At 39.9% G+C, this 17,916-nt stretch overlaps 1 protein-coding gene across 1 annotated transcript; it reads left to right on the forward strand.

Moving 5' to 3' along the window:
- Nucleotides 1-15,350: 15,350 nt before the first annotated feature.
- On the forward strand, nt 15,351-17,246 carry LOC121406191. The gene has a single exon (XM_041597213.1). The coding sequence runs from the start codon at nt 15,351-15,353 to the stop codon at nt 17,244-17,246; it is 1,896 nt and encodes a 631-aa protein (XP_041453147.1).
- The last annotated feature ends 670 nt before the right edge of the window (nt 17,247-17,916 follow it).

The raw sequence follows: 17,916 nt of genomic DNA on the forward strand, positions 1-17,916 counted from the left end.
GCTCATATCCCCACAGAAGAGACAGCCAACAAGTGGACTCACTTAAACAATATCTCGAACCAGCTCGCACCAAAGCAAGATTGCCCCATAGGTCTGCTCATTGGATACAATTGTGCCCGTGCTCTTGCACCAAAGAATTGCATTCTTGGAAAGAATGATGAGCCATTTGCAGTAGAGACGGAGTTGGGATGGAGCATCGTCGGTGGTTCTCAGAACGACTCCACAGAGAGCTTTGACACGATTGGGCAGACATATCGTACTGTCAATGTGAAGGTAGCAGATCCTAGTCTGACAGACAGTCAGTCTAATGTGAAGTACATTTACAAGACACAGTTAAAGGAAGTTACTGCTGGAGACTTCCTTCAGATGATGGAAAGAGACTTTCATGAATTAGACAGAAAGGAAACGATGTCTCAGGAAGACAAGAAATTTCTAAAGATCATCAAAGATGGAATCCACCAAAGGGATGATGGGTATTATGAAATGCCCTTACCTTTCAAGAAGGGTGAACCTGATCTGCCTGACAATCGGAAAGCTGCTATGAGCCGACTTCACGGATTGAAAAATCAGTTCCTGAAGAGACCAAAGTACCATGAACACTACATGACTTTCATGAATGAGATTCTTAAGCGAGGTGATGCTGAGAAGATTCCCACAGATGAAGTGTCTACTTCAAGCAGTTGGTATATACCACATCATGGTGTATATCATCCTGAAAAGCCGAACAAAGTCAAGGTCGTATTGGACTGTAGTGCTCGATACCAAGGAACCTGTCTGAATGATCATCTTCTACAAGGGCCCGACCTGATCAATCCCCTTATCGGAGTTCTGTGTAGATTTCGCCAAGCACCAATAGCCTTCACTTGCGACGTAGAAAAGATGTATCACCAGTCGGCCGTGATCTGGCAAAACTACGTGAGTAATTTTTTGGCATTTTTCAGTTTTTTAGTGTTTCTTATAATTTTGAATACGCTCTTTCATCTGTCAAAATTTCAAAGTCTAACTCCAATTATTTTGGGAGATTCGAAACCCAGTTTTTGTAAAATTCTCTAAAAAATCACTTAATTTAAAAGGCAGAACTACGTAAGTCGACTTACAAACGTAGTTTTTCAAGCTTTGAAGAGAATTAAAAGGCAAAACTACGTAAGTCTACTTACGTAGTTTTGCCAGAATAATAGCGGCAAAAAAGGTGATTTATCAGGCAAAACTACGTATCTCCCAAATTCTGTATTTTACCGGTCGCCCTCGTAAATTATACCGCAGAGCGAACGCGCATCTAACTGTATGCTTGATGGTCTGCCGCCCGTGGCTGCACATGCGTTTGCCGATTGTGTGTGCATGCTTCAATGTGTGTAACGTATGTGCTTTGCGTATGTGTAAAAATGCGCGGCAAAGACACCGGATAGTTTTGCCTGATAATTTCGCAATGTTTAAGAGATACGTAGTTTTGCCTGATAAAACTTTGCCATGCCACGCGGCCGCGTACCTTGTGACATACATAGTTTTGCCTGATAAACATTTGCCACGCGGCCGCGTACCTTGTGACATACGTAGTTTTGCCTGATAAGTTAGAACATACGTAGTTTTGCCTGATAAAAAGCTCGGAGTGTGTCATCGATTTTATCAGGCAAAAGTGCGTATGTTTTAAAAAAAGTGGAAAATTAGAAGATTAAATGAGTAAATCAACTAGTTTTTGGTGCCAATAGCTTATATAAGTTCCGCAGATCAAAGGAAAACAAAAAAAAATCGATATACCATTTTCACTTTTCCAAGAAAAACAAAAGAAGCAATGTAAAATATTCAAGCACGAATATCTCGGAATGGCAAAAAAGGAGATACGTAGTTTTGCCAGATCACGGCCGCAGTTTCGTGTGACGAAGGAACATCAAGACTATCTCCGTTTCTGTGGTGGGAGGATGGGGATCTGTCTAAGCCCCCAGCGGATTATCGAATGAAGGTCCATCTCTTTGGAGCCACTTCTTCTCCGGGATGTGCAAACTTCGGGCTGAAGCAAATAGAAGAAGACCACAAATAGACTGTGGGATGGACAAGGAAAATGTCTCTAGTTTTTCATTTCCGTGGGGCGGCAAATACAACCACGGTTCTTGGACATGATAATATGTAAAATATTATGAGTGAATACATGCACAATGTTGCCATCGGTAAATTCTGCTCCTGACCTCAAAATTAAAATAATAATATGCAAAATCGTACCATTGACTCGACTGGAAATTCCGCCATTCACCCGTGTGTTAAGGACTTCCGTGAACGCGCGCAAGCGTGCACAATGCATGTAACCTCGTTCGCGTTTTATTTTTTTTAATTCGCTGTACATGATATACGTTATAATACAGAATGTACGATGGCGGATAAGATGTCGTCGTGTTCGTCGTGTTTTGACAGCGAAAATGACGATTTATCACTAGCAAATATATGCTACATGCACGTCTTACCCAAGGAAAGAGGGCCAGTAAATTCCTTTCAAGTAAAGAGATAGAACAAATTTAAGCCTTTGCTGCATTTGTTGATGTAGACTACCTGGGACTTCAGAATAAAAATAGCTATTAGTGCAGCAGAGAAGTTTGCGATTGACTTGCATGCAACCCGGCCCATCCCAGGGAGCAGTGGCTTAATCAGTGCAGGGGGGGGGCAAGCTATCCCCCCTGGCGGAGTTCACCGGGAACTTAAAGGGGAAAAAAGAAAAGGGGGAGAATGAAAGGTGGGTTAATCAGTGCAGGGGGGGGCAAGCTATCCCCCCTGGCGGAGTTCACCGGGAACTTAAAGGGGAAAAAAGAAAAGGGGGAGAATGAAAGGGAAAGGGGAAAAAGAGGAACTGGAAAAGGAAAGAAAGAAGAACAGATAGATTATCATGAAAAGGTGATTTTATTTTTTTTAAATAAGCATGCAAACTCATAAACAAAATCTTGTTTACCGTGGCGTACAGACCAAGAAAAAAAAGGAAAAGGAAAGAGAGAAGGGTGAAAAATATGTTATCTTCTTTAACATTATGTCAAAATCTGAATTGGATTTTTGTAATAAAAATGTGTAATTTTTTGCTCACTCGCATTGTTTTTTTTACCCGATACACCATATCGCCCCTCAAAATGTTGCCTCATGACGCCATTGCCTGCCCCCCCCCCCCTTTTGAGAAGCAAAATACTAAAATTTGTAATGTAAATATGCCAATAAAACAAAGGTGTGCCCCCTCTTTTGAAATTGAAGACCCTTTTTTCGTGTACGAAATATACTTCATTTGTGGGTGAAAACCTTTTTTATTTTTTTTTGCTTGTCAATTGGTTGAAAAACTTTTTTTTTTTGGGGGGGGCTGGTCGAAACTTTCCTCTGAAAAATTAGCCCCCTTTTGGAAAATCATGGATCTGCCCCTGATAAGACCGGAGATTTTTTTGCTCTTGCCCCTCCTGCATGGCCACCAACCTGTTACGCTCCTGCCCAGCCCGACCAGCATTGCAGCAAGATCCGAATGGATCAAACTAACGTTATAGATGTAACGCGTTACATCTTGCTCAGAGCCAGGTCAAACATCGTTCGTATCACCAGCATTCCAGCAATCAAGCTATCGAAGGTGAAAAGGATACAGAGGATGATTTTGAGATGGTGATCTTTGTTATAGCGATCTTTGTCCATGCCAAAATTGTTTCACTTTGTGCTTTTGCATTTCATTCTCTGCAAAAGTGAAGCAGTACAAGCTTTGATGATTTTTGTATAGGTCTAGATTTCTTAATTGAATCGATACATAATGTGACTCATGTCATGACTTACTTCACCGCCACATTTACAAGCCTATGAATAGAAGACGAAGTAAGTCATGAGTCACATTATTTCACATTATTCATCGACTCAATTAAGAAATCTAGATGTAGACCTAGGCCTATACAAAAATCATCAAAGTTTGCACCGCTTCACTTTTGCAGAGAGTGAAATGCAAGAGCACAAAGTGAAAACAAATTTCCTTCGATCGCTTGATTGCTCAATGCTGGTGATATACGAACGATGTTTGACCTGGCTCTGGGCAAGATGTAAACGCGTTACATCTATAACGTTAGTTTGATCCATTCGGATCTTGCTGAAATGCTGGTCGGACGTCGGGCTGGTCTCCCGGGGCCGGGCTGCATGCAAGTCAATCGCAAAACTTCTCTGCTGCACGAATAGCTATTTTTATTCCGAAGTCCCAGGTAGTCTACATCAACGAATGCAGCAAAGGCTTAAATTTGTTCTAGCTCTTTACTTGAAAGGAATTTACTGGCCCTCTTTCCTTGGGTAAGACGTGCATGTAGCATATATTTGCTAGTGATAAATCGTCATTTTCGCTGTCAAAACATGACGAAGACGACGACATCTTATCCGCCATCGTACATTCTGTATTATAACGTATATCATGTACAGTGAATAAAAAAAAATAAAACGCGAACGAGGTTACATGCATTGTGCACGCTTGCGCGCGTTCACGGAAGTCCTTAACACACGGGGTGAATGGTGGAATTTCCAGTCGAATCAATGGCACGATTTTGCATATTATTATTTTAATTTTGAGGTCAGGAGCAAAATTTACCGATGGCAACATTGTGCATGTATTCACTCATAATATTTTACATATTATCATGTCCAAGAACCGTGGTTGTATTTGCCGCCCCACGGAAAGTCACAATTTTAGCGACCATCCCACAGTCTAAAAGTCCTTGGTGTAGAAGCTGCAGAATTTTTCAAGAGGAATTTCTACGTCGATGATGGCCAAAAATGTGTATCCTCTTGTTATATATAAGAATAATTGTAGAGGAATTGTAGAAAGCAGTTACATTAATCTATTAGTTATTTCCTCTTTAAAAATAGCCTAGAATGATCAAGTACATTCCACAGCATGTTTGTAAGAACGTTCCAGATGTCTTTTTATTATGCAGGCCTTGCCTATTTAAAAGGCCAAGGAGTTGTATTGTTATTTCTGAATAGAGATTAGGAACAATAGGCTTAGCTATGCTATTGACACTGTTGATTTCAATGAGGTCATTCAAGAATGTTCCTGAAAGAGGAAGAATATTCTTTTGGAAAGCAATGCTAGAACTTTCCATTATAGTGAATTCTAGAAGAATAGCTGCAAACTATATAAAGCTGATGTTTCTCCAACGGAGAATCCAACGCAAATAAAAACTTGTCTTTATAAGAAAAGAAAAATCAGACAAGTTGATAGGTGAAGGTTTGAACAATATTGGACAAATAACAAGAAAGTTATGAATTTTTAAAAGTTGTAAATATTGGTAATCACTATACCCATGGAGACTTCAAATTGGCCGCATATGGGATGTCATAATGATGTAAGGCAAGGACTACTCTTCCATGTACTCCAATACATATTATGGCTAAAATGTCATTTTTCCCAAAAGTTTTATTTCAAATTACATTTTTCTTTCATGAGGACATACCACAATATACTACCTGGGTTATATTTAGATTACTGCCCCAGAGAAATGGGTATTTAGGAGAAAACCACAAATCCCTGATAATAAAGTACATGGCCTATGGGAAAGTTGTCCTTGCCCCTGTCATAATTTACTCACACAGTTACATTTTATGGCCAAGGCTGGATCCCCTTTAAGGATATCATCACATCATCACATCATATGAGAGCAGGAGATTACATCACATCATATGAGATCACTTCACCAGATCAGAGCAGTTTATGCCCACCATCAATGAACTGTTTGCAGTTATTTTGAGAGAGAAATTATCAGTTCTCATCAACATCATCAACCTGTTCAATGAACACTCTTCAACCCATGTATTGCTGAATTTGACTGTTAATCAACATCGTCTTCACGGACATTTCAACTCGTTACAGTGACTCTTATTATTCATCGGACTTCAACATCAGTTTCATCATCGCCATCATCAATAAGGAATCTTCCCAGCCTACCTGGAATATACATTGGACTATAACCCTGGATTGTACATCAGACACTTCAAGAGATTAATGTAAGATTATTTGGTTTTATTTTTGTTTAAGTACATGATCAATTTCCTGTAATAAAAAAGGGAAATTTAAATTAAATCTTGTTTGTTATTTGTTGCAGTATCGTAACAAATAATTTTGGGGGCTTTCCGGGAAACGGAAACCAAATTTGTACAAGCCAAGGCAATTTTGAAACGGAAACCAAATTTGTACAAGCCAAGGCAATTTTGAAACAAAAACCAATTTGTATAAGCCAATTTGAAACTAAAACCAGTTTTTCGGGAAACAAAAACCAATTTGTATAAGCCAATTTGAATTGGAAACATTTCGGAAATTTTTGGAAAGTTCTAGAATATACTGTACTGTGTTATTACGTGCTTGTATTTGTGTATATTCACTATGGCTACATTTGATGTTGAAGAATTTCTTGCAATGACAGAATTGTCATATGATCATTTGAAGTCACTGAAGAAAGATGATTTGATAACAGTTTGTGATCATTTGGGTGTATCTCTAGCCCCAGGTTTAAAGAAGGCAGAGATAATTGACTTGTTAGCTAGTCACATGAAGCTTACAGAGGAGTCTGAAACTTCTGTTATTGTTTCAGATGATGTTCAGATTCAACTTGCAAAATTTGAAATGGAAATGAAAATGAGAGAAAACATTGAAAAGGAGAAAATGAGATTAGAGTACCAGTTAAAGTTGAAAGAAATGGAGTTAGCTCATGCAAATACTAACTCTGTTAAAGATAAATCTCCCCAAGGCTTTGATGTGGCGAAGAACATTCGCCTTGTGCCAAAATTTGATGAAGAGGGAGTTGATACATATTTTGTGTCATTTGAAAAAGTGGCCAAGAGACTGAATTGGCCCAAGGAATACTGGACTCTTCTCCTCCAAAGTGTTTTTGTTGGAAAGGCTGCAAAAGTCTATTCTTCGCTCTCTGAAACGCAATCATGTGACTATGCTACAGTAAAAGAAACAATTCTCAATGCATATGAGTTGGTACCAGAAGCGTACAGACATAAATTTAGGAACATGCAAAGACAATCAGGCCAGACATATGTTGAATTTGCTAGGGAACAAGAAATGATGTTCGATAAGTGGTACAGATCACTGAAAGTTGACAAAGATTTTGTTCACCTTAGGGAAGTTGTCCTCCTAGAAGAATTCAAAAAGAGTCTTCCTTTTGGCATTAAATCTCACTTAGATGACCATAGAGTTACTGAAGTCAGTAAAGCAGCCATAGTAGCTGATGAATTTGAGGTCACACATAAGGGTAGTGGAGATAGGCCTCCTTTCAAGAATTATTGGAAAAAGAAAGGTAAAGGGTCATTTGAATCCCACAATAAACCTAGTGAGGGAAAATATGCAAGCAAGGATAAAGACGCTAACAAGAATCAGGCTAGTGGGGGCACAGAATCAACCAAAAGGTCTGAGAGTCGTAGTTCCAAAATTTGTACTCATTGTCATAAATCGGGACATTTGAAAGAATCATGTTGGAAATTGGTTGGAATGCCAACCAAAACTAAGAAAGACATGGGTTTTGTCAAGCCCAATCGAGATGTTGAGAGTGTTTCTCTGGTATTTGCTGATAAAGTCAAGCAGGTTGATGAAACTTTTAGAAGTTTTTTGCATGATGGTGAAGTATCCCCTTGTTCGACTGGTGCTGCTGGTAGGTCAGTGGTGATCCTTAGGGATACAGGGGCTGCACAGTCCCTGATGGTGCCAGGTGATTCGGCTCTTCCTCCGGAGAGTTCAGAGAATGCCAACGTCTTAGTTCAAGGTATTGGCCCAAATTTCATGTCGGTTCCTTTGCATAAGGTCGACTTAAAGTGTGACCTAGTTAGTGGTCCTGTGACTGTTGGTGTCGTTCCAGAATTACCCATGAAAGGTGTTGATTTCTTGTTAGGTAACGACTTGGCTGGAGATAAAGTTGTTGCATCTCCAGTGGTTTCGGAAAAGCCCGTTGAGGTAGCTGAAACTGAATTGTTGCAGGAAGATTTTCCAGGGATTTTCCCGGATTGTGTTGTTACTAGGTCTCAGACTCGTAGAGCTGAAAAGGATGATGCGGAATCTGCTGATGTAGAGGAGAGTACTGATGTCTGGTTAGCTGAAACCTTTTTCAAGGATTTGAATGGGGATAGTGTTGAAGGCTCTGTTGCTAACAATGATAGTTTGTTTAGTAAATCCTCCCTAGTACAGGCACAACAGGCAGACCCAGAATTAAAAAGCTTGTCACAAAAAGCATGTTCTGAGGCTGAGGCTGATAAGGTTCCTGAGTGCTTTTATGACAAAGATGACATTTTGATGAGGAAATGGAGACCTCCCCGGAGACCAGCTGATGAAGATTGGTGTATAATTCACCAGGTTGTAGTTCCTCCTTGTTACCGCACAGATATTCTGAAAATGGCTCATGAGTTACCTATGGCAGGTCATGTCGGTATTCGGAAGACAGAAGATAGAATTATGAGGCATTTCTATTGGCCTAAGATGCACAAAGATGTTGTGCATTTCTGTAAGACATGTCACACATGTCAGATTATTGGTAAGGCACAGCCTTCTATCAAGCCTGCTCCATTGATACCCATTCCTGCATTTGATGAACCTTTTACTAGGGTTCTTGTTGATTGTGTCGGACCCTTACCCAGAACGAGGTCGGGTCACAGATTTCTCCTGACGATTATGGACTTGTCTACACGGTTTCCAGAGGCGATACCTTTGAGAAGTATCACTGCAAAGACAGTGGTGCAGGCGTTAGTGCAGTTTTTCACTAGGTAAGGTCTGCCGAAGGAAATTCAATCTGATCAAGGGTCAAATTTTATGTCAGGAATATTTCAGCAAGTTATGAAGGAGTTGGGAATAAAGCAGATCAAGTCCTCTGCTTATCACCCACAGTCCCAAGGAGCGTTAGAACGCTATCATCAGACTCTGAAGACCATGATTAGGGCTTATTGTGAAGACTATCCCGATGACTGGGATAAAGGGATCTCATTCCTACTGTTTGCAACTAGGGATTCCCCAAATGAGTCCACAGGTTTCAGTCCATTTGAATTGGTCTATGGTCATGAGGTTAGGGTCCTCTAAAGCTTATCAAAGAGAGGTTTATGGTTCAGGATGATGATGTAAACCTTCTAGACTATGTGTCAAAGTTTAGAGAAAGGCTCTCAAAAGCTTGTGATGTGGCTAAGGAACACTTGAAAGAGTCGCAGGGAAAAATGAAAGCTCAAGCTGACAAAAATGCAAAAGAGCGAAGTTTCAAGCCTGGAGACAAAGTGTTAGTGTTGTTGCCTTTGCAAGGTGAGCCCTTGAAAGCTAGGTTTAGTGGTCCCTACATAGTCAAAAAGAAATTGAATGATGTCAACTATGTGATCAGTACCCCTGATCGAAGAAAGTCTCAAAGAGTTTGTCATGTAAACATGTTGAAAGAATACTTTGAGCGAGAGGCTAGTCAGCCAATAGGTACAACACAGGTCAAAGAAGAAGAAAAACATGTAGATGTTCATGAAGAAGAATGCTATGGAAAGACAGATAATGAATTGTCTTATACAGATGTATCTAAGAACGAACCATGTGGTGTAAAGTTGTCTAACTCAGAGATGTTAGGAAATATGGATGAGGCATTAAAACACCTGCCTGAAGATCAAAGAAATGATATATCTGGCCTGTTAAGAGAATATGAGAATGTATGTAAAGACAAACCAGGTCGTACACCTTTAACTGTACATGACGTAGACATAGGTGATGTAAGACCTATCAAACAGAATCCTTATAGGCTCAATCCAAGCAAGTTGGAAATGGTGAATAAGGAAATACAGTTTATGTTAGATAATGACATAATCGAACCGAGTCAGAGTAGTTGGAGTTCTCCCATTGTAATGGTTCCAAAGCCAGACGGCTCTCAGAGATTTTGCATTGATTACCGAAAGGTAAATGCAGTAACTAAGACTGACTCGTATCCAATTCCTAGGTTAGAAGATTGTATTGATAGGGTTGGAAATTCTGCCTATATCACAAAGATAGACTTGCTTAAAGGATATTGGCAAGTGCCACTTACTGACCGAGCCAAAGAGATATCAGCCTTTGTTACACCTGAAGGCTTGTTTCAATGCAAAGTCACGCCTTTTGGAATGAAAAATGCACCAGCAACCTTCCAAAGGTTGACAAATCAAGTGATTGCCGGACTTGACAATTGTGTCGTATACATAGACGACATCCTAGTATACAGTGATACTTGGAATGATCATCTGAATCATTTAAGAGCACTGTTTGACAGGCTGGACAAAGCCAATCTAGTAGTGAATCTGATGAAGAGTGAATTTGCCAAGGCAAAGGTCACATATCTTGGTCATGTGGTTGGTCAAGGGCAAGTGCTACCAAGAGGAGCCAAGATACAAGCTATCTTAGACTTCCCAATTCCCACAACTAAGAAAGAATTGCTCAGATTCTTAGGTATGAGTGGCTTCTACAGGAAATTTGTTCCAAATTTCAGTACAGTGGTTAGTCCTCTGACAAACCTGCTGAAGGCAAAAGTGAAGTATGTTTGGTCTGACGAATGTCAAAGATCATTTGAGAAATTAAAGGCCATTTTGGTGAATGAGCCTATTTTGGCAGCTCCAAACTTCACAAAGCCATTCAAAGTAGCAATTGATGCATGTGATGTTGGAGTAGGAGCAGTATTGCTCCAAGAAGATGAAAAAGGCATCGAAAAACCAGTGTGCTACTTCTCTAAGAAACTCAATCGATTTCAGAAGTACTCAACTATTGAAAAAGAGGCCCTGAGTCTCGTACTAGCCCTTCAGCAGTTTGAGGTGTATCTAACCAATGGAGAGATAACAGTCTATACAGACCACAATCCTCTTGTGTTTTTGGAGAAATTCAAAACAAAGAATCAAAGACTGTACAGATGGAGCCTAATGCTCCAACCATTCCCTTTGAAAATTGTACACATAAAGGGAAAGAATAATGTAATTGCTGATGCTCTGTCAAGAGTATAAAAAGTGAAATTATTCATGATTTTGACCAAGTGTGTCATTTGAAGAAAACATCTTTGATGTTCATTAATTTTAACATGTTCGTTAAGTACTATATCTTTGTACACGATAAATGTAAATGATTTATCAAGATGACTTTGAACAGTTAAAAGAAAAAGTAATCTTAAAGAAACCTTTACTACGGTAAAGCTTTCTTTTCCCCGGTGGGGGAGGTGTTATATAAAAGAAAAATTGTAGAAGAATTGTAAAAGCAGTTACATTAATCTATTAGTTATTTCCTCTTTAAAAATAGCCTAGAATGATCAAGTACATTCCACAGCATGTTTGTAAGAACGTTCCAGATGTCTTTTTATTATGCAGGCCTTGCCTATTTAAAAGGCCAAGGAGTTGTATTGTTATTTCTGAATAGAGATTAGGAACAATAGGCTTAGCTATGCTATTGACACTGTTGATTTCAATGAGGTCATTCAAGAATGTTCCTGAAAGAGGAAGAATATTCTTTTGGAAAGCAATGCTAGAACTTTCCATTATAGTGAATTCTAGAAGAATAGCTGCAAACTATATAAAGCTGGCGGATTCTTTAAGGATATCATCACATCATCACATCATATGAGAGCAGGAGATTACATCACATCATATGAGATCACTTCACCAGATCAGATCAGAGCAGTTTATGCCAACCATCAATGAACTGTTTGCAGTTATTTTGAGAGAGAAATTATCAGTTCTCATCAACATCATCAACCTGTTCAATGAACACGCTTCAACCCATGTATTGCTGAAATTGACTGTTAATCATCATCAACATCGTCTCCACGGACATTTCAACTCGTTACAGTGACTTTCATTATTCATCGGACTTCAACATCAGTTTCATCATCGCCATCATCAATAAGGAATCTTCCCAGCCTACCTGAATATACATTGGACTATAACCCTGGATTGTACATCAGACACTTCAAGAGATTAATGTAAGATTATTTGGTTTTATTTTTGTTTAAGTACATGATCAATTTCCTGTAATAAAAAAATGGAAATTTAAATTACATCTTGATTGTTATTTGTTGCAGTATCGTAACACTCTGAAGAAGATGCCATTGACCTTATCAAGAAGGCAGTTTCTATGTGTGCCAAAGGTGACCTGCGTTTTCATAAGTTTGTCTGCAACAATCAACGAGTGACAAGCAGTATCCCTGAATCGGAACGAACTGTTGTTGCAAAGACTAGTATGGATCTCGGTCAACAAGGCTCCACATCAATTGAAAGAGCACTTGGCATACAATGGTGCATCAACTCAGATGAATTCTGTTTCAGACTAACCCTCAAAGATCATCCCCTGACACGACGCAGGATTCTTGCCACCATTGCTTCCATTTACGACCCACTGGGTTTGATTGCACCTGTGGTTCTTTTTGGAAGACAGATTGTCCAGGAAATGAGTAGACAAAAGATGGACTGGGACCATCCTGTTCCTGGAGATCTCCATCCACAATGGGAAAAGTGGAGACTTGAGATTCTGAAACTTCCCAAAGTTACTGATCCCTCGTTGCTTCGAACCACAAGACTTTGGGACACCTCAGGAAGTGCAGCTCCACCACTTTTCAGACGCCTCCTTATCAGGATATGGTCAGTGCTCCTACGTGCGTCTAAAGGATGAAAATGGCAAGGTCCACTGCTCCTTAGCCATGGCAAAGGCAAGAGTGACTCCTCTAAAGCCAACAACAATCCCAAGGTTAGAACTCCAGGCAGCTACCTGCTCCGTAAGAATTGCTAGTATCCTAAATGATGAACTTGACTACGATTCTCTCACGCACCACTTCTGGACAGTTTTTCTTGGCTACATATACAATTATGAGACTAGGCGCTTCTCGAGGATTGACGACAGAAGAAATGCTATCATCCAACTGGCTTACAGGACCTACCTTTCTTTGGAAGAGTGAGATTCCTACACAAGATGTCGATGTTGAGGTTTCTCCTGACGATGTTGAAGTGAAATCAGCAGCTACTGTTCATGTTACACAGGTAGAGAACTTCACATCTTTCGAAGATAGATTGACTCGGTTCTCCAGTCTTCATAATGCAGTGTCAGCAGTTGCAGTGATAGTAAAGTGCTGCTACAGAAAGAAGGACCTGAGCATTGATGAAGAAGAAGCAAGACGAATAGTGTAAAGGAATATTATCCGTGCAATTCAGAAAGAAGCATTTCGTGAAGAAAGGAAGCAAATCAAGTCAGATCCCTCAGTCGGTTCAAAGTCCAACTCATTGAAGCAGCTTGACCCTTTCCTTGATAATGACAATCTTCTACGGGTGGGAGGTCGGTTGAAAAAAGCCGAGATGATGTATGGTGCAAAACATCCTATCATTCTACCAAAGCGAAGCCATCTATACAACCTCGTTGCCTTGCACTATCATCAAAGAACTGCACATCAAGGAAGAAATCTGACCATCAATGCCATTCGTTCCAGTGGATATTGGATCATTGTTGCAGAAGTATTGTCTCATCTCTAATCAGCAAGTGTGTAATCTATATCATATCCAGAGGCAAGACAAGAGGACAAAAGATGGCCGATCTACCTCAGGATAGAGTGGAGCCTTCTCCTCCTTTCACCTACTGTGGACTTGACTGTTTTGGTCCCTTTACTATCAAGGAAGGAAGAAAGGAGATAAAGTGATATGGGCTCATTCTTACCTGTATTGCTATGAGGGCCGAAATGCTAGACGACCTGTCCACAAGCTGATCTCCTTAGTCCCTAACTCCGACTATTAAGTTTATCCCTTTGACTCTTTTACTGATATCATTTTGTCTTATGGTTGTTATATATATATACATATTTACATATATATACAACCCTTTTTATTTGCCTATATTTGAGTGACTTGTGTAAGAGATTTTTTACCTGATATTTATGGTGATTACATTTTTTGCTATTGATTGTACTTTAATGTGTTTTTACTCATATTCTGGATATTATGTGTGTATCTACCGTGTGTCTCAAAAAAACGTAACACTTTTGAAATGGTTGCCAAATTGAGCATATATTATTTCATGAAAAAATGTCAATATGTATGGAAAGCTAAAGGACCAACCTTTCATATGAAATGAAAAAAATTGAAAAAAAAAATCATGCTTCGATGAACAGGGTTCACTTAAGTTAGAGGTATGAAAATGGGCCTGCGCAGGATTTTTCCTTCCAATTTTGGACAGGTATAGCATACAAAATAAATTTGATATGAGATATTCATGATCGATGGATTAAGAGTTAAAAGGATGTTTTGAATACCAGTACTTTCTCTCTGTCATTTATCCATCAATTGCGTGCGTGGCTCTCGTGTGGAAAGGACGTGTGCTTACGTCCCTCCGCGTTTTTAAGTTTTTTAAACCTTTGATTTGGATTTTATCGTATTTTTAGTAAAGCAATTTTGTCAAGCAATATCTTAAAAGCATATCAAAAGCTTGTGTATAGTGATTTTTATAAAAAGAACATTTTTGAGGCGAAATTCATCAGTTTTCTTTTCAACGAGTTCATCGGGCTCCGAAGCGACTTGCCACAGTCGGGGATCTAGCGACTCGCAGCGATTCGCCTCGCCAACAGTCCCGGCGGTCATCTAGTGGAGGAGAGCGGATTGTGATCTGTACACATCTCTGTGGTGAAAAGCAACGAAAGACTGTTTGTAATTTCGACACTTGGAAATTGGTTTTAATTCATTCTTTTGCCCGCTGTACTACATTGGACACTCATAAATAGGGTTCAAAGCGTTTTTAGCTACATTTGTGAGAATTTGAAGCCGTATTTAATCATTTTAACTTGCTTCTTGTGTCAATGTCTTTTGGCGGGAAAACGGCGGCCATCTTGAATTTTCTCCGTTTTTGCCGAAGTCATCCGCTGGAGGGACAATATTCTTGCCAGCTTTCTGGGATGCAACCGAGGAACACCACATCAGGGAAGTAAAAATTATTATCATAATTCTTTGTACTTTATGCATGCTGTATTTGACTTTGACATTATTTGACAATATTGGAATCCTGGCATGTTCAATGTGAAGAGTGTGTGTCGTTGAGAGTGTCTCTACACTTTTGGATTGGATGAGCGCATTGGCATTTGCACATGCTTCATGCTTGCTCTCCAATATTTGCTTTTATTTCTTGTCATTTGTAGAAATTTGTATTTCTATTGTTACCATGATCTTGTATTAGTAACCTGGAAACTACTAGACAATTTGGAGTTCTTGAAGTGTTTTATTTATGTTGTATTCTGATGTATCATTTTTGGGGGATATGACTGTATCTGCAGTATCTGGTGGCCATATCCCACACGTGTAATTCTATGTGAGTACCATTGGCAATTATACATGTCTGTTAGGTTGTACTTGTATGTAGGGATTACAAGTTGAATACAATGAGGTCTATTCATCTTAGTGTGTTTGTTGTACTGTACTTAAGTGCCTCTCTGAATGGCCTTGTGCACTGCAGTGAACAGTTCTTTGTGCAGTCAATCCATCATGGTACATTCATCAGAAAGAACTTTCTAAAGGGGAGAATCTCTTACTATTCAAACTGCTCAGCTTCGTTCCAAATAGAACTATTGCATGCTGGAGATGTTCATCCGAATCCAGGACCGGACAGGGGTAAAGATGACTCACTCTCCTCTTCACCTAGACCTGATCATCATCTTCATCATCTTCAACTTGCAATTAGGTATTCCCCATCAGAACTCTTGCAGTGGAGACATCCAAGAATACAGCTTCCACATAACGTTCAACGCGCCATTCGGTCGCTCGGAATTCATCGAAGGAGAACACGTAGAGGAACACGAGGTGGCAAACGAAAGAACAGTACTAGTATCACACAGAAGAGTCAAGATCGTCCATCTTCTAACTTCCGGCTATGCTCAGATACGTCAGATACATCTGTAGATGCAAACCATGATGAACTTAATTTCTGTGTGCTTAATGCTCGCTCACTCAGAAATAAATCAACAGACTTTCAAGACTTTGTTGCTGACAAGCACCTTGACATTGTATGTGTATGTGAGACTTGGCTAACTACATGTGACGATGCGGTGATTGCTGATCTCTGTCCGGATGGTTTCACCTTCAAGCATCGACCTAGGGTCGGAAGACGTGGCGGAGGCATCGGACTTCTTTATTGCAATCAACTCGATGTAGTTATTAAACCGCATGTAGTCTATGAGAGCTTCGAGATGATGTCAGCTACTGTGACTTCGAAAGGCATTAGTACTGACATTGTCACCATCTACAGGCCTCCTGGGACTCAGTCTGCTCTCACACAGTTCCTTGATGAGTTCACATCAATGCTTGATGATAGACTCCTTCGAGCGACACCTCTACTGATATGCGGCGATTTGAATATCCACTTGGACAATCTGACTTCTTCTAACACCAAGAGATTCATTGAATTGTTGTCCAGTCATGGTCTTCTACAAGTAGTCGATGAAGCTACCCATGAGAAAGGACATATTCTTGATGTGTTGATATTCCGCAAATTTGAGAGTCATTTTCATTCCAACCTTCAAGTCACACCAGGCATATCTGATCATTCTGCCATCACTTGCAAACTTCATGTTGGTAAACCTCACCAGATCAGCAGTTGTAAAGTTGTGCGAAATATTAAAGTGATAGACAGAAATGCATTTGCAGCAGATGTTCTTCATGCTTTTACGTCAGTTTCCACCATAGACATACAGATTGCTGTCGACAACTACAACTCTCAGCTACGTAGCATCTTGGAGATTGTTGCACCTGCTAAGACACGCTGCAGGCGAGATCACTCTTTCAGCCCGTGGTACAACCATGAAATTGCCATCGCAAAGCGTAGCTGTCGACAAGCTGAACTGAAATGGCGATCACAAGGCAAGTTGGAAATTGATCGGCAACTGTATTGCAATCAAAGAAAGGCTGTCAACTCCCTTGTTCGAAAAGCAAAGTGTAATTACTATGTTATTCTCATCGAAGACTGTGGAACAGACTCTAAACGACTATTCAGTGTGGCCAATCATCTTCTAGGTCGCAAGAAGTCATCACCTCTTCCAGCTCATGTTGATAGTGAAAGTTTAGCCCAGCTCTTCATGCAGTTCTTTCAGTCAAAGACAAATAAGATATGTAGCAGTATGTCCACAGACTTCACGCAGTCTTCATCTGTGCAAACATCTGCATCTCTGCTATCTTTTGAACCCACGACACCAGCTGAGATTGAGAGACTTCTTCGCAATATGCCACCGAAGTCCTGCGAAGTTAGCTTACATCCACCCAGTCTTAAAGAAGCCATCTCTTGATGCTGAAGCTCTTCAGAATTATCGACCTGTGTCAAACCTTCCTTTTTTGTCCAAGATCCTTGAACGTGTGGTCTTTTCGAGGCTATCAGAATATCTACAGGAGAACGATCTCTTGGACAATCGCCAGTCAGCATATCGAGTGCATCATAGCGTTGAGACTTTGCTTGTCAATCTATCTAATGACATCTTGAAAGACATGGATAACGGAAAAATTACTGTTCTCTTACTTCTTACTTATCTTCAGCGTTTGACACTGTCAATCATACAATCATGCTAAATACTCTGAGATCCCTTGGAGTTGATGGGACAGCTCTAGAGTGGTTTAAGTCATACTTATCTGAAAGATTTCAAGTAGTCTGTATTAACAATTCAAAGAGTGATCCTGCTGAATTAGTCCATGGTGTACCGCAGGGATCAGTCCGAGGCCCGACCCTTTTTTCATTGTACTTGGGTGGTCTTAAACAGATTTTGAGAAGCCATTGTTTTAAATATCATTGTTATGCAGACGATATTCAACTGTACACATCATTCCTACCTAACCAGACCAATGCCATTGATGCTGTAAAAAATCTTGAGGCTTGTGTTCACGATATCAATAGGTGGATGAGTGGCAATTCTTTGAAATTAAATGAAGATAAATCTGAGCTGCTGTTTATTGGCTCTAAAGCTA

The sequence above is a fragment of the Lytechinus variegatus genome, chromosome 19 (genome assembly GCF_018143015.1).
Source record: "Lytechinus variegatus isolate NC3 chromosome 19, Lvar_3.0, whole genome shotgun sequence".
Taxonomy (NCBI): domain Eukaryota; kingdom Metazoa; phylum Echinodermata; class Echinoidea; order Temnopleuroida; family Toxopneustidae; genus Lytechinus; species Lytechinus variegatus.

Coding starts and splice junctions, on each gene's coding strand:
- LOC121406191 (XM_041597213.1), top strand. CDS start 15,351: ATGAGGTCTATTCATCTTAGTGTGTTTGTTGTACTGTACTTAAGTGCC.